The sequence below is a fragment of the Belonocnema kinseyi genome, chromosome 7, assembly GCF_010883055.1.
Source record: "Belonocnema kinseyi isolate 2016_QV_RU_SX_M_011 chromosome 7, B_treatae_v1, whole genome shotgun sequence".
NCBI lineage: Eukaryota > Metazoa > Arthropoda > Insecta > Hymenoptera > Cynipidae > Belonocnema > Belonocnema kinseyi.
This window is the reverse complement of record NC_046663.1, coordinates 53,863,598-53,886,534: the sequence shown is the minus strand read 5'-3', so window position 1 is coordinate 53,886,534 and position 22,937 is coordinate 53,863,598. Positions and strand designations below refer to the sequence as shown.

At 27.1% G+C, this 22,937-nt stretch overlaps 2 protein-coding genes across 2 annotated transcripts in view; one reads left to right on the top strand and one right to left on the bottom strand.

Annotated features, from left to right (window-relative positions):
- The window catches only part of LOC117177433 (constitutive coactivator of PPAR-gamma-like protein 1), a 57,986-nt gene that overhangs the window by 21,042 nt on the left and 14,007 nt on the right, over positions 1–22,937 (bottom strand). The window contains exons 7-11 of the mRNA XM_033368107.1: positions 19,328–19,579; positions 15,842–16,237; positions 13,174–13,312; positions 6,476–6,601; positions 6,288–6,405 (exon numbers count right to left, since the gene is read on the bottom strand). Of these exons, the coding sequence (XP_033223998.1) occupies positions 6,288–6,405; positions 6,476–6,601; positions 13,174–13,312; positions 15,842–16,237; positions 19,328–19,579 (1,031 nt within the window). The remainder of the gene's footprint in view (positions 1–6,287; positions 6,406–6,475; positions 6,602–13,173; positions 13,313–15,841; positions 16,238–19,327; positions 19,580–22,937) is intronic.
- The window catches only part of LOC117177435 (calcyphosin-like protein), an 87,533-nt gene continuing 69,089 nt past the window's right edge, over positions 4,494–22,937 (top strand). Inside the window, exon 1 of the mRNA XM_033368115.1 lies at positions 4,494–4,579. The gene's annotated coding sequence lies outside the window, so the exon portion shown is untranslated. The remainder of the gene's footprint in view (positions 4,580–22,937) is intronic.

The following is a 22,937-nucleotide window of genomic DNA, read 5'->3' as shown; positions in this document are numbered from 1 at the left end:
AAATAATACGTTATAACTAGAATATTAAGTTAAAACTAAAAATACTATATTGCTACACTATAACCTCACTCAGAAGCAGAAAAGTATCATTGAACTGCTTGCACTTCACTTGCAACACAAAACCAGCTTCATAAAGCTTATTAGCTTCCAAAATTTTATATGCTTTCACTTGTTTTGCAGTGTAAAAACGGTAAGATTGAATAAACTATGACACTATATCCACTATTCTCACCGAGGGCACTGAGCTTACATTTTCACTAAAATCTATATCTTTAAGAACATACGGATCCAAGTTTTCGATATTTGCCCATTTTTTGATATATCGAGTCTTGACGTCTCCAGACAATTTTTCAAAATATTCACACTGCATTTCGAAAAAACAAAAACAATTTTAAAAAACGACGGCAGTACATGCAAACTATATGGGCATAGGGAGAAGGCTATTCCCCCGAAGGCCGCTCGGAGCGCGTGACATCACAAGTGAGTATGCTCTATAGAAGATGGAGGCGTGATTTTTCTCCGGAATATCAAGGGACCTCGAGGGGAAGAGAACATCACTATCGTCAGTATTCGCCGGAGCGTCATCATCGTCTTGAGCGGAGTGTTACCTCCACTGAATCAAGAGGTTCAAGATCCATCAGGCACGCAGAGCGTACCCCGAGAGGGACGTCAGTTCGCGATCTAAAAAAGCGAGATTATTCGAGTTCCGAAAGGTCTCGATTTCGCTTACCGAGAGTCAAAACACGTGCCGCTGAAAATTCGCCCTCAAAAGAAGCTTCTAAAACACGTAAGTTCCCAGAAACAATAGCCTGACGAGCCAAAAAAGATTAAAGATCTTGTTAACCCCCCCCCCCTCCCCGATATCATGGATATCGCGCCTTGGTCTTGGACGTCAGTCGCGTGATCAATTTAGTCGGAGACACAGGACGTTTATGAGAGCAGCCAAAGCGTCAGAGAAAGCCAGCAAAGAGATGCTATCTCAAGACTCATACATACGGAAGAAAAATAACAATAAGTTCAAAGGATCTTACGTTCAGTCCAGACCAGAAGCCACGAAGGATTTAAACTTTCGGGCCCCACGGGCTCAGAGTTCACGATATGATTTTACATGGGACCCCACCCCAGTATTTACCTACTTAAAATTGCTTTATTCTAACAACAAAATTTCTTTCAAAGATCTTTCATTCAAGCTGGTCATTTTATTGGCCCTTGCAACAGCTCAAAAACAACAAACGATGGCATTGATGAAGTTGACCTTATTGACTCGACCTTTTTTCAAGGTAAGAGCCGATGGTAGAGATCAAATATTAATCTCCTTGAGAAAGCCCTGCACTGCCCAGACAGACTTTGAGTAGGTGGACAAGGACGATCCTCTCGAAAAGCGGGACAGACACCAAAGTTTTCACGTCTTACAGCATTAAACATGCCGCTACATCTGCGGCTTTACGCAACGGCGTTTCCCTAGATGTCATTCGAAAGACGGCGTGTGTTGGTCCGACTCGTCAAAAGTCTTTGCCTTATTCTATAATCGCCCAGTTTTAGGGAGAAGAAATTTCGCTCAAAAGGTTTTAAGCTGAAGGCGATATGATTCTTATTACGCTGAGAAACTTAATTACATACTTTTCTTTCCCATATTTTTACGATTGTGATAAGTTTTTTTTCTACATTCTATTTCACTTGTTCAATTCTAAAGATCGTTAGGTCTCAAGGCTTACCAATAAACGCACCGTTTAGCGTTTTTGAAATAAAAAATGATTGTTTGTTGAGCTATTTTCCAAGAAAGTAACCGAAATATCACCATTAAAACTTTAAACATCTACAAGTGATCTTGAGGACGAGACACTGAAGTAGAATTATACGATCAAACGAACCTACCTTATTGAACTTCGATCGTAATTATACGATATGTCTCGACCGAATAGATCACTCCCTCCTTATTCCCTTTTCTTTTGGGTTGCATTTTCCCATACGTGATCTATTCGATTCCGGCGATATTTCGTCTGTAAAATTAATGAAGATCGGGACATGGCTGTGGATGGAGCCTCTGTCTGACAGAAACCTATGAATTTCTTCAATTTTTTATCCTTTAAAATTTGTGGTCATAACCGAGCAGCTGGCGCTACTACAAGTGATCTATTCAAACGAGACACATCGTATAATTACGATCGAAATTCACCAAGGTAAGTTCGTTTGATCGTATAATTTTCTATTCAAAAAGAAAAATCTTAAAGATTAAAATTGAAGTTTCGACCAAGGTATGACGTTTTAATAAAATAGTTGAATTTTCAACAGAAAAATGATAAAACTTGAAGCAAAGATTATTCAAGGTGGCCGTTTTCATCACATACAAAAATTTCCGGTCATTTCTCTGTTCGCAAACATTTTTCACGACCACTGAAATTAAAAAATTCGAACTCTAAAGCTAAAAAATTTGCAATTTGAAGTAATAAAAACTGAGTTGCAAATCATTTTAAGTAATTTTAATCTAGAAATATTAAAAAATGAACCATTCAATTATTGTTCTAAACTAAAAACTTCTTGAATTCAAACTTAAATTATTCTTATTTTAAATAGTTTAAAAATCCTTAAAAAGCTTTAAAACTTTATTTCAAAATCATAAAACATCTACATGTTGTTTTACATTTATTCAAATTTTTAACTTTTTAAAAAAAAATTCAGAACTTCTAAACGTCTTTTAAGATGATTCGAATTATTCCTACATTTTTTTGTTTACATCCTGCAAAATAAAAAAAATCTTCCTTAAAATCTTCCAGATTCTTTTTTTTTTTTCGTTTTTTATTCATTTTACATGATCCTTTTAAATATTCGCTTAAGGGCATGTGACACAGCTAAATACCTATATTACCGACCACAGTTTTTCAGTTCACTGAATGTTTTTTTGAACCTAAGAACTTTTTTTGTAAGTAAAATATCGAGCTGAAACTTTGGGAAATGCAAGAGCCGAAAGAAAACTACGTTTAAGTACAAAGCTTAATAATAAAAGATGTAAAAAAATATATTTCAACAATCAATTCCAACGGCATCAGCCGGTAACGTTGTACACGAAAATACGAACCCTCTAGAGCTAAGCCTAGTGGCCGCCAGTTTTCGATTTTTTGTGTACAACGTTACCAGCTGATGCCGTTGGAATTGATTGTTAAAATATTTTTTTTTACATTTTTTATTATTAAGCTTTGTACTTAAACGTAGTTTTCTTTCGGCTCTTGCATTTCTCAAAGTTTGAGACCGATATTTTATGTATAAAAAAACTTCGAACGTTCCAAAAATGTTGAGGTTCAGAAAAAAGATGAAATAATTTTCAGTGAAATTTCTACCAAAATGCAGTACCTAAACGTACTTTATTGCACTCTAATACATTTCCCAAAGTTTCAGCTCGATATTTTATTTACAAAAAAAGTTCTCAGGTTCAAAAAAACATTCAGTGAACTGAAAAACTGTGGTCGGTAATATAGGTACTTAGCTGTGTCACATGCCCTTAAGGGCATGTGATACTTACAGTTTCCCCGGCTTTTTTTCCACAAAAATGAAAATTTTTAAAAACTAAATTCGGAGATGCTATAAAATATCATAACGGACGTCCCCGGACTTTTTTTGAGGGATAATAACAAAAAAATTTATTGTAATAAATAAAAATTTTATGCATATGTATTATTTTGAGGTTACGTCGTTTTTCATCTCTGCCTTTCCGATAATCTGGAAATTATTTATGAAATAAACTTTTTTGATTGCCTGCAAAAAGGTTTAGTTCCGGGAGATTAGTTACTATGTTTATTTCCAAGTCCAAAGTTTTCGGCCAAAAATATTGTGTAGTTTGGAAGTAACGCACAGGAGAATTGTAACATACATAACCTCCAAATGTACATACGTTGTTAGCAACATCAAAAATTTTTTTGAAAAAAAAAACACAAATGAAGTGTGTGGGAACGTCCGTTAGCATGTTCGCTATCATTTTCCAAATTTTTAAGACAAAATATTGATTATTCTAGAAAAAAGCCGTCGGAACCTAAAACTGGTAAAATCGATACTAATTCCTAAGCGCTATGCAAATTAATCAGATTTTGCTCAATTAAAACTTTTTTGAATTAAACCAAAAAAAAGTGTGTGGGTACGTCCGTTAGCATGGTTGCTATGAAGTCCCAAATTTTTAAGACAAAATATTGATTATTAAAGAAAAAAAGCCGTCGGAACCTAAAACTGGTAAAATCGACAATTTTCTAAGTGTCACATGCCCTTAAGGTAAATGTCCCATTTGGGCGAGTGACCCAGTTTGTGCGAATGCTCACATACTGTAGGTAAATCCGTCGTAATCTTAAAGTTTATTACACTAGTAATAGTTTATTCACATTCTAGAATGTATTAAAGATATTTTTTATATAGGTTTTATAGTTATTTTATCACGTATTCGTGTTCTTTAAACGTTATATAGCCATGCATGTCGCCATCTGTGGCCGATCGAGCATAACTACTCTTTGCTTGTAGTTCGAGAGTTGACAGTCTGCGTAGTTTTTCGTTTCAACAGTGCTCCAAAATTTTTGTGGTGCGAATGTTTGATTGAAAAGTAAGTATTAATTATAAGTTTTTCGAATGTGTTCTTCAATATAACTGAAAGCTAACGAATAATTCGAATATTTCCTTCCTCCTTCATACGAACGGAAAAAAAACGGTTGGAGGAATTTGTGCGAATGTTTACATACAACAAGGTTACATAAAAATTATGAGTTTTTTAAACATAAATAGCACACTATGTAAATTCTGAAAGCTTTTTCCTGTTATGACGCCTGTTTTTTATGCATTTGTATTGAATAATTGATAAAAATGTGCGGGAAACGATTGCAACAACAACAACGAGATAGTCAATTTAAAAATGCAAACGATAAAAATATTCTTTTTTTTTTAATCACGTGATTTATTATGCTGAAGAATTTTTATGTTTAAATTTTGAAATTCCTAATGAAAAATTAAATTAAATGATTAAATTCTTATCAATCACGATATCCCGATACTATAAGAAATATAACATCTCGTCACTCGCCCAAATTGGGACATTTGATTCGCACAAACTGGGCCAGAGGAAAAATTCATTCGCCCAAATAGGTTCATTGGAACAGCATGAAATATTCTTTATTATTCAGTAAAAATTGTTTGTCTGTATCGATATGCAGACAAAGTATTGATGAAAAATGTTCAAACTATGCGGTATTAGGAACTTTTATCGATTTAAAAGATTAAAAATACTTTTACAAGCAAAGTACGCCAAACAAATCCTTATATTCGCCCAAATTGGGACATTTACCTTATAATTAATTTTTCAAAATAAAGTATTATACATCAAAATTCAATAATTTTACTTGTAAATTAAATTGTTTCAAATAGAAAATTAAAATTGTTACGCTCAAAGCTTATCTTTGAATATTTGATTTACAATTACTGATTTTACTTTAACAATAAAATATATTGACAAATATTGAATAAAAACCGTTATATACGAATATATTATTTTCAAATTATTTAAAAATTGAAAATAGTTTAGAAAGTTTCAATCGGGCGTTTAAATTTGTTTAACTACTAAGACTTTCCAATTGAAAAAATTTAATTTTTAACGTGAAAATCTGGAAATTCTTATATTTTGAACTAATTTCGAATCGTCTTGTAAAATAAATTATTATTCATTTTTTAATCCTTCATGAATAATTCAATTTTCAAAATAATTATAATTTATATTCACATTTGATCAACCAAAAAAAGTGTTTATCAAAAGTGGTCGATTTCAAACGCTACTTACAAAAAAAGTTAAGTCTTTAAAACTGCATTTTAAAATTCTTTAAATGAAAAATGTACGCTTGAAAATTAAAATCAAAAATTTGAAAGTTACAGTTTTTCGAATTACGCATTGTGAACTAAATAAGTTATAATTGAAAAAGTTCAAAATTCAAATGATTATTTAAAAAAAAAACGGTTAAAATCAATCTTGGACAGATTTCTTTTCTTGAAATTTGTAAAATTACCGGTTGAGAAATAAATTCATTGCCATTTTTCGGTTTTCTCGGTCTCAAAATCAAGATAATTTCCCGAATTCTTGGTCCAGCGGCCACCCTGCTACTACACCCCCCCCCCCCCCCCCCCCCCCCCCCCCCCCGAATAATAATTACTATTCTAAATATCTGAAAAGAAGTTTTCGGTTCCCAAACATAAAATATTGATTGCAGAAGTTAAAGAAAAAATCTGAAAAATTCCCGGCTCTCAAAAAAATACCCAAATTGATTTACCTGCAGATCTTGGAGATACTGAGAGTTCATTAATTCTGGAGTGAAGGCATGTGCAATGAACGCGTCCAATTCTTGTCGTCTTAGAATTTTCGTTTTGTCAGAGAAAATCATAATATATCTGAAAAAAAGACTTGAAGGTTTTATAGAGAGTATTTAACATTTCTTAATCATAAAAAAAAATTGTTTACCTCAATACGCAGGCCATGATCAGAAATTGCTGTGGTACATATGAAGGATTCAACATGAGGGGATTGTCTGACATCATGCAAGTTACAAAGGCCCTCATTCGTCGACGTTTGTCATCGATTCCAGTTCTAAAAAAATTAAACGATTAAAAATATTCTGGATTTCGGAGATCACAGAGTAAAATCAACTTAAAAAAGGGGAAATTTTAAACATCTATTTATACGTGGAAAAACCTCTAAGAAATTTTATATTTTTCTTCAACTCCATGTAGTTACTGTATAAGTTGCATACGAAATTATTCATTTTTTCAGACTCACAGCCCCAAAATGCTCTCAAAACAGGAAATAGGGCATAGAAGTAAATTCATTTTAATATAATTATTCTAGATACGATATTGAATTCAATATGAAAGGCTTTACATTTTTAAGATTTAAAATAAAGAAACATTAAATTTTCAACGAAATTGTGATATCTTTAACCCAAAAGAAACGAATTTTCATCTTGAAACGAATTTGTATCAAAAGAGTTGATTTCTGAAGTTAAAAAATGAAATGGCTTCAAAGATAGTTGACTTTTAAAATCAAAAGATTAATTTTAAATTAAATAATTGAATAACAAAAAAATATATATTTTAAACCAAACAGTTGAATTGAAGTTTTAGCCAAATAGTTGAATTATTAATCCAAAATGATGACTTTTTAAAATAAAAATACGAAATTTTTTAAAGATAGCATGCCTCACAGTCCCTACGTGATAAAATATATAGAGACTAAAGGGTACTGTTTGTAACGCTCATAGGGTATTTTTTAGCAATCAAATAGTAAAAACAAATTCAGGATAGATTCATAAGACTTCAAAAAGATTCAAGTTAAATTCAAATGAATTTGATTGATTCCCGTAAAATATGTATCAATTTAGAGGTTTTTAAGGAAAACGAGGAGAATTCGATGAAATTCATGAAAATTCAAGGTGAATTAAAAATAAAATCGATTGAATTGAAAACAATTTAAAAATATGAAAAAACTTAATTGGATTCAGTAAATTTTAAAAGAGCTTAGAAAAATTCAAGGGAAACCAAAGGAATATGATGAAATCTCTAAGAATTAAACAGGATTTAGTACATTTAGAAGAATTACAGTGAATTAAACAAATCTAAGAATTCCAGAGAATTTAAAAGAATTTAGGGTAAATTAATAAGAATTCACGGTTAATTTCAAAAAAATGTCGAATCTTTGAAACCCTACTAATTTTTAACCAAAAAAGTTACAAAAGAATACAAAACAATTCAAAATAATTTTAATTAATTGAAAAAAAAAAAAAATCGAAAAACTCCATTTATTTTAGTAAAATTTGAGTGGATTTAGAGGAATTTAAGGGAAGTGAGAAGAATTTGATGAAATTTATATAAAAAAAACAAGCTGAATTTAAAAAGCAAACAAGTGAATTGAAAACATTTAATAAATTTTTTAATTCTTTTAATTCAGTAAGTTTGAAATAAGAAGAATTGGATGAAATTTATGAAATAGCAAGCTCAATTTAAAAAAACAATCAACTGTATTGAAACAAATTAAATAATAAAAAAACTTCTTTGAATTAAGTAAATTTGAAACGAGTTCAGAAAAATTAAAAATGCATTTAAAAGAATTTGATGAAATGCCTAATAATTTAAAGTGAGTTTACAAGACTTCAAGATGAATTAAACAAAAAAAATTGCAAAAACCATTGAATTGGGTAACTTTAGAAGGATGTAGGGTGAATTGCAAAAAAATCATTTCAAATCTTTGACACCCAACAAAATACCTCACTTATCGTGAATATATTATTTGAAACCCACTAAAATATCTATATTATAAAATTCCGTCAAATTCTATGATATTTCCTAAAATCCTGGAAAACATATTAAAATACATTGAGAGCTTTAAAATTCCTTAAAATTATTGAAATCTTTAGAAATCTTATAAAATCTTGTGCAATCTTTTAAAGTATCTATGCCTTCCCAAAATTTGAAAGAATTCTTTAACTTAAAATATTACAAACGCGTTGAAACCCCTTCAAATTAATGAAATTAATTAAAAATTGCTTACAATCTTTTAAAATTCCCTAAAATATTTCAAATTAAAAGCTCTTGAAAATGCCTTAGATTTGATCAGTTTTTAAAATATCCTAAAATCTTAAAAACTCCTTCAAGTTATGCAAATTATATATTTTTATAATTTTTATATATTAAAAATTTCTTGGAATCTTTCAAAATACACTGAAATATTTCACAATAATTCAGGATAATTCAGAAATATGTATGGACCTGAATTGAATCACTATTAACTCATGAGTTAATTTATTGAAAGAAACGTGACTGATGTGAACTTTTCACTTAAAAATGTGACTAAAAAGTGACTGTGTGGCAGGCCTGATTATTTTTAGAGTTAATTCTTACAGAAATTCCCTGATTTTTACTAGTTTTTCAAAATGCCTGACTCTTGGAAGCTTTGATCTTATTATAATTTGTTGTAAAGTTCCACTATGGGCTGCAAATAGTGTACCATAGAGACCAAACGTTCAAAATAGGGTTCTTTAGTGACCAGAACTGAATATAGGGTACAATAGGGGGTATAGGGACCGGTCTGTAAGGCCTAAGATAGTTAGGCTATCAACCTGAAAATTGGAATTTTAAACAAAAATGATCATTTTCAACGACGAAACAATCAATACTTAAGGTAGTTGTCGTGCCAAAAGTCAGATATCTAAAAAAATAGTTTCTCTATGATTTTAAGAATCAAAATATTGTAACTACTGATGTCATTTCAAATAAAAAACATTATTTGGCATAAAAAATGTTAAAATACACGAAAAAAATTAATGTTAACCATGTTTTTTACAATTAATTTTTTCTGACCGTTGCTTCTTACCTATTTTTGAAAGATAATTGCATTCTAATAAATTACGGCTTACTTTTTCCTGAAAAACATTCTCTACAACTCTAGTGTTTCCACTATTCAAAATAAATGTGTCTATGGCTGGAATCCTTCGAACGATTTGTTAGTTAAAGAAAACATTTTGTTTTTAGTTGGAAAACATTTTTTAAACAAATAATTATATTTTAAGATTATTTAGTTATTTTAAAAATTGGAAACAGTAGAGTCGTAGAGAATGTTTTCCAGGGTAAATAAGCCGTCATTTATTAAAACCAGGGTGACCGTTTTAATAGACGAAATAAATTCTCGGTCATTTCTCGATTCGCAAACATTTTTCACGGTCAATGAAATTTAAAAAATGGAACACTAAAATTTTCCGCTTGAGGTAATAAAAACTGAGCTTTAAATGAAAGCACTCAAAGTGGAACTGTTAAATTTTGAACTTTTAAAATTGAAATTTAAAAGTTTTTAATTAAAAAATGTTGTATTCAAATGCTCAATAATTTACGCGTATAAAATTGAAGCTTAACATTTTTCAATATAAAAAATATAAATCCACGTTATCATTTTCAATGCCCTAAATTAAAGAATCAATCAATGAACTTTAAAATTTTCAAAATTATATAACTTTAAGGAATTTTAAGCTAGAAACATTAAATATTGAAAAATTGAAAAAATTTAACTGAACACTTCTTAAATTAGAAATTCAATTATTTTTTTTTTAAATAGTTTAAACAGCCTTGGAAAGCTCAAAAATTTTATTTCAAAATCTTTAGAAATGTAGAAGTTGTTTTAAATTGGTTTTAATTTTAAAATTATTTTGGAAATTTTTTCAGAACTTCTAAATATCTGTCAAAATGAATTGAATTTTTTCTACAATTTACAGAAAATTCTGCAAATTGTAGAAAATTTCTTTACAATTTGTATGTTTGAATAATAATTGAACATTTATTATTTGTAGCCGAAATTAATAATAACTTTTCATTTTGAAAAATTATTTTAAGAGAATGTTTAAAAAGTTTTTCAAAAATTTAAACACAATTTTCAAAAAAGATTCTAGAAGGTTATAAGAAAGGCTATGTCAAACAATTCAGTTAAAGATTCTTTACTTTTAAATATTTGATTTCAATTTACTTGTCTTAAATAAAAATTCAAATATTGCTAAATATCCAATAATTAATCTTTTTTATAATTAAAAATTTCAAATCGAATGGGTTAAAAATTGAATATTTTAGACCGAAACAATATTTTTAATTTAATCAAATCCTTTTATTAAGAATATATTATTATGAAGTTATTTTTAAGTTGGAAATAGTTTATAAACTTTCAGTCACACCTTCACATTTGTTTAATGACTAAGACTTTCAAATTGAAACCGTTTAAGTTTTAACGTTAAAATCTGAAAATTCTTAAAATTTAAACTATTTTAAAATTGTGTTGTCAAATCGTTTATTTATTAAATTTATTTATTATCGAAATTTATTTAGTTATTAAATAAAATGTTTTTTAATCAAAAATTGTCAACATCAAAGGTTTTTATTTTTTATTTGTTCAAGTCTTTAAGAAAGCATTTAAAAATTCTTTAAATTAAAAATGTACGTCTTGTAAGCTAAATAATAGCATAACTGAAAAACATAACAATTCCACTAATTATTTAAAAACTGTTAAAATCGAGCGTGAACAGATTTTTTCTTCTGCAAATTTGTAAAATTCTCGGTGAAAAAAATGAACTGTCATTTTCCGGTTTTTCCCGGTCTCAAAAAATTCCCGGTTTCCCGGTCCAGCGGCCACCCTATAAAATGCAATCATTTTTCAAAATTGGTAAGAAGCAAAGGTCAGAAAAAATTTAATTACAAAAAACATGTTTAAAATTAATATTTTTTGTTGTTGTGAATTTTAACATTTTTCATAAACGATCAGGTTTTTTTATTTGAAATGACATCAGTTATACTATTTTGATTCTTAAAATCATAAAAAAACTATTCTTTTCAGATCTTTTCCATCACAAAAGATGATTTTTCAACGCACAAGAATGAGATTCATACTTAAAAACATAATTTTGTTCAATAAAATAGTTGACTTGTTAATAAAAATATAACTTTTGAACAAAATAATAAAATTTTCAAAGAAATGGTCGATTTTTCGACCAAGCAGGAGGAATTTTCAACCGCAAAATCTACGGAACTGAGACGTACCACCTATTTTACTATTTTACGGTCGACCAATATTAATTTTCAGTTCAAAAAGTAGACTAAAGGAACAGAAAATACCTTAAATTTTATTTTTTGGTTGACCAAGAATCGAACTTTTGATAACGGCAAAAGAACCGAACGCTAGAGAACGTACATTTTTTAAAACAACACAAAGTTTTAAAAACGAATTGTGCAAGAAAATTTCACAAGGCTTACACATAATTATGAAGAACTTTAATGTTTGCAAAATAATTGCACAAAGAAAGTTCAAATAAGAAAAATATGTTTTCTAATAACATTGTAAAACGGATCATTAGAGACAGATATATGACAATTGAAAAAAAGTGAGAGAAAAAAGAGACCTCCAAGCCACCTCACTCTCTCTCTCTCTCAGTTTTTCATTATTTATCCGCCTTTTTATACTAAAAGGATCCAACATGTTTCGAGGCCTTTCAAGCGTCTTCTTCAGGAAAATTTTAACACTTTTATCTTCAATATTTCTACGAATTGAATGTATCATTTAAAAAATGAAAGAAAATTTAATAAAAATCTAAATCAAACATCTTGAGATTTTATTTGACAGTTAATCATTTTGAAATATCTGATGAAAATAAAATGAAGAAACTTTCAATTTCAATCTATGATAAAAACGGATCTTTTTGTCATTTTTTTCTTTAAATCCAATAAAAGATGTAATTTCTTCTTTCTAAAAATTATTCTTAATCACGAAAAAAATGTTGTCTACATTAAAAATATTTTCACAAATTTATCAAATATATGTTTTAACAATTTAATATCTATCATTACAGTAATATCGTTCTTAGGAGGATTTTCAAATTTTTAATTTTCAAGGAAACATTGAATAAATTCATTTTAAATCAGTATCTTCAGAAACATTATAGATTATTTTTATAAATAATAAAGTGAAATATCTAAATACATAATCTTATGTCATACGAAACAAACCTCTCGTAGACAAGTGTTTAGCTTATATGGGAACACCATGATATAACTTCCTTTTTAAATACATTATTTTTAATTTTTTAATCATAGGAAAGTAATTTATCTTAAACCTCTGTAAATGTACAAAATTACACAACAGGAGTCTATTTTTGAAATAATAATTTGGTCCCTTTCGTAAAGGAATCTAATCTTTTGCTTATTTTTCATTTATTTCTTTAGAAAACACTCTACAACGTTTTTTTTTATAGAAAAAATAATTTCTTCAACTTTTTATTTTTATAACGAATAAGTTTGAATATAAAAAATCCTTTCATTCCTGACTTTAGTTTGAATAAAGAATAAGTCCGTTTGGGCGAAAATGCTTTAAAAAATATATAGCATCACACTACAATACTACAGCTTTTCTACTTTTTCATTTACGCTACATGGAGAATAATTCCAATAACGATAAAATTTTTAAATGTATAGCTGATGTCGAAAAAAATCTACAACTTTACGAGAAAAGGGGAAGTTTTTTCGAAAATAGGGGAATTTTCATTTAAAAAAAAAAGGAGATACGCAGAGAAATAGATGGACGAATTTAATCCCTCGTATTTATTTAATATGCAGTTGGAAAAAGAAGGCAGTTCTTACCCAAACCACAAGCGTTGAATCGTCGGGACACCCCAACCGATTTGCTCAGCTTTTACCAAGTCCGGAGACTGGTAAGGATTTGATTTTGACCATATCCACTCTTTAATAGCAACATCCGGCACTTCGATTTTCTCTGTATCTACAACAAAAAATCAAAAATATGATAACACAAATTTCAATTACAGGTATAATTTCTCATAGTAAAGAGCCATTCAAATATTTCGCATTTTCTCAAACAACCGACACGCAGAGTGTCCGCTTTCATTAAATAAAAAAATTCCTGGTCAAAAAATTGAAGTTTAAAAAACTTTTAATTCCAAAATTTTGTATTCAAATATTTAATAACTTACACCTATAAAATGAAAAGTATTAACACTTTTCAATTAAACAATTTTAAATTAAATGCATTTAAACAGAGTTTTAAAATTCAAAAATTCAAATTCAGTTCCCAAAATATAAATCAATGTTATCCTTTTCATTACTCTAAATTTAAGAATAAATAAATTTATAAAAAAAACTTAAATTATAGTGTTTTAACCAATTTTAAGATGAAAACATTAAAACTTGAACTGTTAATTTTTTTTGAAACTCAACAATTTTTATCATAGAAGTTGAATTATTTTAATTTTAAATAGTTTACATTTTTTCAAATTTAAAATTATTATTAAAAGTTTTTCAAAACTTCTGAATATATTTTAAAATGACCTGAATTTCAAATAATTTTTCAAAATAAAAAATCATTTTCAATTTTGTTTTAAATTAGGTCATGACTATTTGCACCGTAATTTCGCTACGAACCGCCCTATTTTCTGAATAGAACAATTAAAATCTTAACATTCAAAGGTAAGCTCCTTGAAATTTTAATGATTCAGGGCTTTCTATTTCAAAATATTCAATTTAAAATTACTTACACTTTTTTACGACTGCGGCTTTTAAACAAATTAATTATTGTTCAATTTTTTATGCTTCAAGTACAGTTCACATTAAAAAAAAATAATTTATATTTTCAGTTGACCAAGTAAAATTTTTTTCTCTTCAAAAATTGTCAATTTCAAAAGCTTTCAATTTTCAATTGTTTAAGTCTTCCAATACTGCATTTTAATATTATTTAAATTAAAAATCTGAAATTTTCTAAAGTAAAAAATTTTCAAATTGCGCATTATAAACTAAATAATATAATAATTAAAGAAGATAAAAATGCAAACCAGTTATTTTAAAAGTTGTTAAAATCCACCCTGGACTCGAAAATCTATGAATTTGAATAATAATTTAAACATATTTTTATTTTATATTCTTATACTTAAAATTCAGTGCATATTTAGGTAAAATCATTGTGATTACGATATTTAATTCAATTTAAACCGCTTAAAATTCCTAACATTTCAAGTAAGAATATTACATTTTCAACAAAAAATATTAATTTTCAACAAAAAATGGACGTTAAATTTTCAGTTAAAAAATTAATTTTCCACACAACAAAAATACACAAAATTTCAACCAGTGATTAATTTTCAACTAAAATTATGAATCTTTAACTGGAATATGAATTTGAAACCAAAAAGCTGAATTTTAGCAAGAATTTAACTTCCAACCAAGCAGTTTTATTTCCAACAAAAAATATGTATTTTTAACTAAAATTATGAATATTTAACCGGAATACTTGAATTCTCAACCAATAATCTGAATTTTCAAACAGGAAGATTAATTTTTTCCAAAAAAAGCTTTTTTTCAAAAAAAAAAAAAAACATGAATTTTCAACTAAAAAAGATCAATTCCCAGCGGGCACGAAAGTTAAAGTTAAAGTTTTCAACCTAAAATGGAAGCTAAAGTTTTCAACCTAAAATGGAAGCTTAATTTTCAGTTAAAACAAAATTAATTTTCAACCAAACTGATGAATTTTCAACTAAAATGACGAGTCTTTAACTGGAATAGTTGAATTTTAAACCAAAATGATGAATTTTCTATTGAATGTTGCATCTTCAACTGAAATAACTGCATTTATAACCAAGAAGATTACTTTCAACCAAAAAAGACGAATTTTCAACTAAAAAACTGTAATTGTCAACCAGAAATTGAATAGATAAATTCCAACTTAACAAAATGAATGTTCAACTGGAATAGTTAAATTTTCAGTAAAAGAAACATGTTTTTCAGCAAATGAAAAAAACGAATTTTCAACAAAATAGCTTAGTTTTCAACGAATAAGATGATTATTCAATTAAAGTAATAAATCTTGCCAACAAAGACAAATTAATTGTTAACAAGGAAGTTTAACTTTTAATGAAGTAATTACGTTTTCAGTCAGATACTTGAATTTTTAACCAAGAACGACCAATTTTAAATAAAAAACGTAATAGTAAAATGATCAGTTATAAAAATTAGTTTTAAACCAAAGAAAAAACGAATTTTCAACCAAATAGTTAAATACAGTAATATAAAGCTACGTTTGCAGATAAAGAATCATTTGTATTCAATTTTATATTGAAATTTAAAACAAAATTAAGCATGCTCTCGAAAAAATTCCCTGATTTTCAAAAAAATCCCTAAACTTTTCAGAGTTTTCCAGGAATATAAAAATTCCCTTACAATTCCAGGTTTTCCCTTTTCTCCAGATAGAGTGACACCCGGAATTAACTAAAATAAAGGACCCCTTCCTTCCGAAACCCACCTCCTTTTTCCTTGCTCTTGGTTGCCAAATAAACTCGGTGATGAAGATTGAAAAGTATGGCGTAAACCATCTGCCGCGCAGGTCTGTAAATTAAATGAATCGAGGGGAATTCTCGATGATTTTCGTCCTCCAAAAGAACCGGTAGTTTAATTTCTCCAGCGGTGAGTATGTGATAAATATGTGGAGACATCAGGCCTTTTTGATGACGTTCAGAAGCTGTGCGCATTACTTCCGGAACTGTGCTTGGTACACTCGAGAGTTTCTCGGATTGTTTTGCTGAATCAGTGGTCGCATGCGACGGAGATGTTGCCGAGGAACTGCTACTCGAACTTGAAGAACTGATCAAAAGGTTGTGAGTTCCATTGACGGCATGTCCATTGCCCACAGTCGCTGGTACTACAAAATTAGATATTAGACAATTAAAATATCTTCACAGGAATAAATACGGTGCTCGGATCGACTAGAAGACTTGAAAAAATTCCAGAAAAAATCGCATTAAAAATGTTCAAGATAATAAAAAAATGAGTATTAGACACTGAATTACTAAAATAATAACTTCAATTGTTTAGGAATATAGAATGCATAATTCTGATGAATTGCCAAATAAAAATATATAATATATATTAAAAAAAATGTTTGAAGGTTTTCTAATCTGGATTAAAAACATTTTTTTCTAAACTGTTAAACTTGTCAAATTGGATTACTCAGAGTGGCCGTTTTAACCGAAGAAAAAAATTTCCGGTCATTTCGCGATTTATTCTCGGTTCGTACACATTTTTCACGGTCAATGAAGTTTAAAAAATTGAAATATATTCTAAACATTTTTCAATTTTAAGCAATAAACAATAAGCAAAGAATTGAATTTACACGTATGGAATGGAAGGTACTAACACTTTTCAATTGCAATTTTTTTAATGAAATGCAGATAAACTGCAAAATTTAGAACTTTTATAAATTATAAAGTTCAAACATTCAGAATACATTCCAAAAATATTAATCCACGTTAACATTTTCAATACTTTAAATTAAAGAATCAAGCAATGAACTTTAAAAATTATCAAAATTATATTTGTTTCAGTAATTTTAGGCTAGACAAATTAAAAAATGATAAATTTTGTTTGCCTTAACAGTTTTTAAATTAGAAGTTAAATTATTTTCATTTTAAATACTTTAAGCATCCTTCAAAAACTTAAACATTTCATTTCAAAATATTGAGTTTACATTAATTTTGAATTTCAGGAACATTAATTTTATACACTTTAATCTTTAAATTTTCATTTTTTAAATAATTTAGAATTCACAATATTTAATTCAATATGAAAAGCTTTAAATTCCTAAGATTTCAACTCAGAATTTATCGCATTTTCAACAAAATAGTTGAATTTTGAACCAAAAGACGTACTTTTAACAAAAAAGTCGAAATTTAAAAAAAAAAGTTTAATTTTCAAGTCAAACAAGTAGAATTTGATAAGAGAATTAAATTATTAACCTTAAAAGTTGTATTTTCTACAAATCGGTGCATTTGCAACAACAAAAAAAGGACTTTTCTACCAAAAAAGAAGAATTTTCAACCCAAAAGGATTAAATTTCTATCCAAAATGCGAGTGTTCAACAAAACAGTCGAATTTTCGACCAAAAGAGATAATTTTTAAAGAAAATAATTGAATTTTTAACCTAATTCTCGAATTTTCAAATAAAAGAAATCAAACATTCAATAAAAAGTGAAAATATTATTAAAAATAGATGAATTTTTAACCAAATAGTTGAATTTCATAACAAACATGAATTTTTAGAAGATAGTTCATCTTTTAACAAAAATGATAACTTGTCTAGCATAAAGAAGAATTTTCAATGCAAAACGATGAATTTTCTATCAAAAAATGTAATAAAAAAAAAACAGTTGCATTTTCTATCAAAACAATATAACTTTTGAACAAAATTATTGATTTTTCAACCTAAAAAAATGATTTTACAATCAATTGGTCAAATATATAAATAAAAGAAATTAACTTTCAACCATAAAAAATAATTTTATAAACAAATAGTTTAATATAATAAAAAAAAAGTTTCAACCAAACAGTTTTATTTACAACCTAATAGTTGGATTTGAAATAACAAAAAGACGAATTTTCTACAAAATAGTGGAATTTTCACTTCAAAAGACGATTTTTTAAATAAAGCAATTCAGTATTTACCAACAAAGTTAATTTTCAACTAAGAAAGATGAAATTTCTGCTATAAAAAAAGAATTTTCAATCCAAAAGGATAAATTTTCTATTCAAAAAGTTTCGACCAAAAGAGATAACTTTTTAAAAAAATAATTGATTTTTAACCAAACGGTCGAATTTTCAAGTAAAACTTTCAACTAAAATAGAACTTCAACAAAAAACAGTTGCACTTGCAACCAAATAAATAGAGTTTAAATCAAAGGAGAATAATTTTTTTAAATAGATGATTTTTTAACCAAATAGTTGAATTTTCATAACAGGAACTTGTTGGAAGATAGTTAAATTTTCAATGAAAAAGTTACTTTTTAACCAAAAAAGGTAACTTTTCTATCATAAAGAGGAATTTCCAATCAAAAGGATGAATTTTCTATCCAAAAAGGAAAGTGTTTATTAAAATTGTTCCTTTTTCGCCCAGAAAAGATGACTTTTGAACAAAATAATTGATTTTGCATCTTAAAAAGTTATGAGGTAGTTTAATTATTAGCCTAAAGCGTTGAATTTTCGACATACAGATCGTTTTAAGCCAAAAAAGATTATTTTTTAACCAAATAGTTCAATCAAATAAAAAATAATAATTTTCTACCAAACAGTTGCATTTACAATCTAATAGTTGGACTTGAAATTAAAAAAGGACGAATTTTTTAGAACAGAATTAATTATTCACCAAAAAAGTTCATTTTCAATCAAGAAAGATGAATTTTTAATCAATGAAGGAGACTTTTCTACCGTCAAAGAGGAATTTTTAATTTAAAAAAAGCCAATTTTCAACAAAACAATCAAATTTATGACTAAAAAAGATAACTTTTTAATTAAAAGAATGAACCATTAATTCAATTTTTATTTAAACGAAGAAACGAGAAAAGGCGTTTTTTTTTAAGAAAAAGGAAAAGAAAAAAGGGCGTATAGTTGAGTCTCAACTCTATTAAATTCGATCTACTTGTCTATATATTTTTACAGAGTATTATTATCTTCTTTAGATTAATTTATTTATAATTAAATTATTTATCTCAAAATCAACTTGATTAACTTATACAAAATGCTGACCTTAATATTCCTAATTTATTAATTGCAAAAATAACAAAGGGGAATAAATATTTGTAATTGAATTCGAAATTATTCAATTTGAAAAGTTTTCGACTTACAAATATCCAATAAGACTGCAGTTTTCTTTGAAAAGTCGCATTTTTTTCAAGAAAAAAGTCGTATGATCCGAGCCCTGTAAATTAAAAAAAAAAAGATGATTTAGAAGAAAGCCTACTTTGCTCTTCAACTCGAGCGTTATCAGCATCTCCGTGTCCTGGACCCACAGGCGGCTCGATAACAATTTCGGGTGCTGGAGCTTTAGCGCTCGCGGTAACTTCTTCATAAGCCTTCAAGGTCTCTCGTTCACTCTCCACAGTTTCAGAAGCGAATCCCGTCATTTCCAAATTCGCATCATCTTCCAAACTCGCAACTGCATCGGAGGAATTTGATTGTGCCTGCACTTTTTCCTTTGGGTCAGTTTTGAATCCTGTTAAATAGAGAACTTTAAGGTCAAGAATTATTCTAAATTACCTAAGACAACTTCGGACTTCATAGTCCAAACTAAACCTGAGTAAATTTTCTAGGGAAAGTAAATGAAACTTTAAGCAAATAGGTATATATTCAACCAAGACGATCAAATTTTTACTAAAAAAAAAAAAAAATTTCAACAAAATATGTGAATTTTCAAATAAAACATATCAATATTAAACTAAAAGTTGAATAGTTAAGTTTTCAGTTAAAAATTAATTTTTAACTTTTTAACTTTCAACCAAAATGATGATTCACTTTTTAACCAAACAGGGTATATTTTTTTAAATTGTTTAATTTGCAAAAAAAATTAATTGTCAACTAAATAGTTGAATTTTTTATCAAAGTAATTCAATTATTTACCAAAAAAACGAATTTTCAGCTAAAATGATAAATTTTCGACTGAAAAAGTTAAATTTTCAGTTATAAAATTAATTTAAAAAAAAATTAAACAGATTAGTTACATTTTTTATGAACTTATCTAAATTTTTAAACAAAAAGATGAATTTAAAAAAAAAATTAATTTTTTACCCAAAAGATGAATCTTCAACAAAATAATTTAGTTATCAGCGAAAAGGATTAATTTTAAAAAGAGAATCTTAAGTTTCTACGAAAAAAAAACTAAATTTCAACAAAATACGTGAATTTTTAAATAAAAAATAAATCAATTTTAAACTACAAGTTAAATAGTTTAATTTTGAACACAAAAAAAATAAATTAGCTACAAAATGGTTAACTTTTAAACCAGAGATGATTTTTCAACCAAAATTAGGCAACTTCAAAAAAAATAGTTTTTAATTAAATTTATTAAATGCTCAACCAAAAAGATGAAAAAAAAAACTTTTGACTTGTCAACGAAAAAAATTTATCACAAAATTGTTGAATTTTCAACGAAATACATTAATTTTTAATTCTATAATTAAATTTTCTACAAAAAAAAATCGAATTTTCAACAAAATATTTTACTTTTTAACAAAACCGGATATATTTTAACAAAATTGTTTAATTTTCAACCAAATAGTTAAATTATTAACAAGAAACATGCATTTTTAACAAAGACGAATAATTTTCTATTTAAAAAAAAACGAATTTTCAACAAAATACGCGAATTTTCAGCCAAACAGTTGAATTTTCAACCCAAAATATTACTTTTTAATAAAATTCTCTAACTTTCAACAGGGTAGATTTATTTTCAATAAAACAGTTGAATTTTCAATGAAAAATATGCATTTTAAACCCAAAAAAAATTATTTTCTACCGAAAAAAATGTTCAACCCAAAATTGTTTAATTTTAAACATTATTTTCAATCCAATCGTTAAACGTTCTACCACAGTAATGGAATTATTCACCAAGAAAACGAATTTTCAGCTAAAATGATAAATTTCCAACTAAAATAGTTAAATTTCCATTTACAAAATTAATTTTGAACAAAAAAAAAACTAAGTTTGAAGAGAATAGTTCAATTTTTAATAAATATATATAAATCTTCAAACAACAAGATGATTTTAAAGCAAAAAATTCATTTTTTACCCAAAAGATGAATCTTCAGCAAAATAATTTAGTTATCAAAGAAAAGGATTAATTCTAAAAATAGAATCTTAATTTTCTACAAAAAAAAAGAACTAAATTTCAACAAAATACATGAATTTTTAATTAAAAAATAGATTCTGAACTAAAAGTTGAATAGTTTAATTTTGAACACAAAAAAAAAGAATTCTCTACAAAATGGTAAACTTTTAAACCAGAGCTGTTTTTCCAACCAAAATTAAGCATCTTCAACAAAAAAATGAGTTTTTAATCGAATTTGTTGAATGCCCAACCAAAAAGATGAATTATTCAAAAAACTTTTCACTTATGAAACGAAAAAAAAATCACAAAATTGTAGAATTTTCAATTAAGTACATTAATTTTTAATCCTATAATTAAATTTTCTAAAAAAAAAACGAATTTCCAACAAAATAGTTTCCTTTTTAACCAAATAGGATATATTTTAACAAAATTGTTTAATTTTCAGCCAAATAGTTCATTTGTGAGCAAGAAACATGCATTTTTAACCAAGACAAATAATTTTCTATTAAAAAAGATGAATTTTCAACAAAATACGTGAATTTTAAGCCAAATAGTTAAATTTTTAACCAAGTACTTCAACTTTCAACGAACCAGTTGAATTTCCAACTAAAAAAAGAGAAATTTACAATAAAACTATAAGCTTAATTTTTAGTTTAACAAAATTAGTTTTGAACAAAAAAGTGGAATTTTCAACCAAAATTGATACTTTTTAATAAAATTATTTAACTTTCAACAGGATAGATTTTCAACAAAATAGTTGAATTTACAATCAAAAACATCAACTTTTAACAACAAAAATAATTTTCTACCGAAAAAAAATTGTCAACCTAAAAAAGACGAATTTTTAATAAAACTGTTGATATTTCGATCAAAAATTGTTTCACTTTAAATATTATTTTTAATCCAATCGTTGAATGTTCTGTCAAAGTAATTGAATTATTTACTTAGAAAACGAATTTTCAGTTAAAGTGATAAATTTTCAGTTATAAAATTAATGTTGAGCAAAAAAAAAACTAAGTTTGAACAGAATAGTGAAATTTTTATTGAAAAAATATAAATCTTCAAACAATAAGATGAATTTCAAAGCAAAAAATCTTAATTTTTTACAACCATTTTCAACTAGAATGAAGAATATGTATTTTGTTTTAAATTAGGCTGTGGCTATTTGCACTGAAATTTTGGTACGAATATCAGAATTTTGTCGGTACACACATTTCGTTTGAGCTATTTCAAATAATTTCGAGTTGTAAATTAATTTTCAATCTTTCCAAAACATCCAAATACCTCTCTTAAAATTACCAAAGTTTTTCTTATAAAAATAAAGTATTCATTTGTGATCTATACATCACAATTCAACAATTTCAATCACAAATTAAACATTTTTTAAAAAGAAGAATCAAAATTGTCACGTTCAAAACCGTACAAAAATTTTTAAAAAAATATTACTCTTATTTACATTGACAGTCGAAGAAAGGATTGATTTAATTCTTATCAAATCTACTTACTAATTTAAAGTTAAAATCTGGAAATTTTCAAATTTTGAACCGATTTAGAATCGTTTTGCAAAATCAATTATTGTTCACTTTTTAATACTTAACGTACATATTCATTTTTTAAATAATTTATTTATATTAACAATTGATAAAAGAAACAACTTTTTTTATCACACATTTTCAACTTCAAACGCTTTTAATTTTTAGTTGTTTTAAATCTTTAAAACTGCATATAAAAATTCTTTTAATTAAAA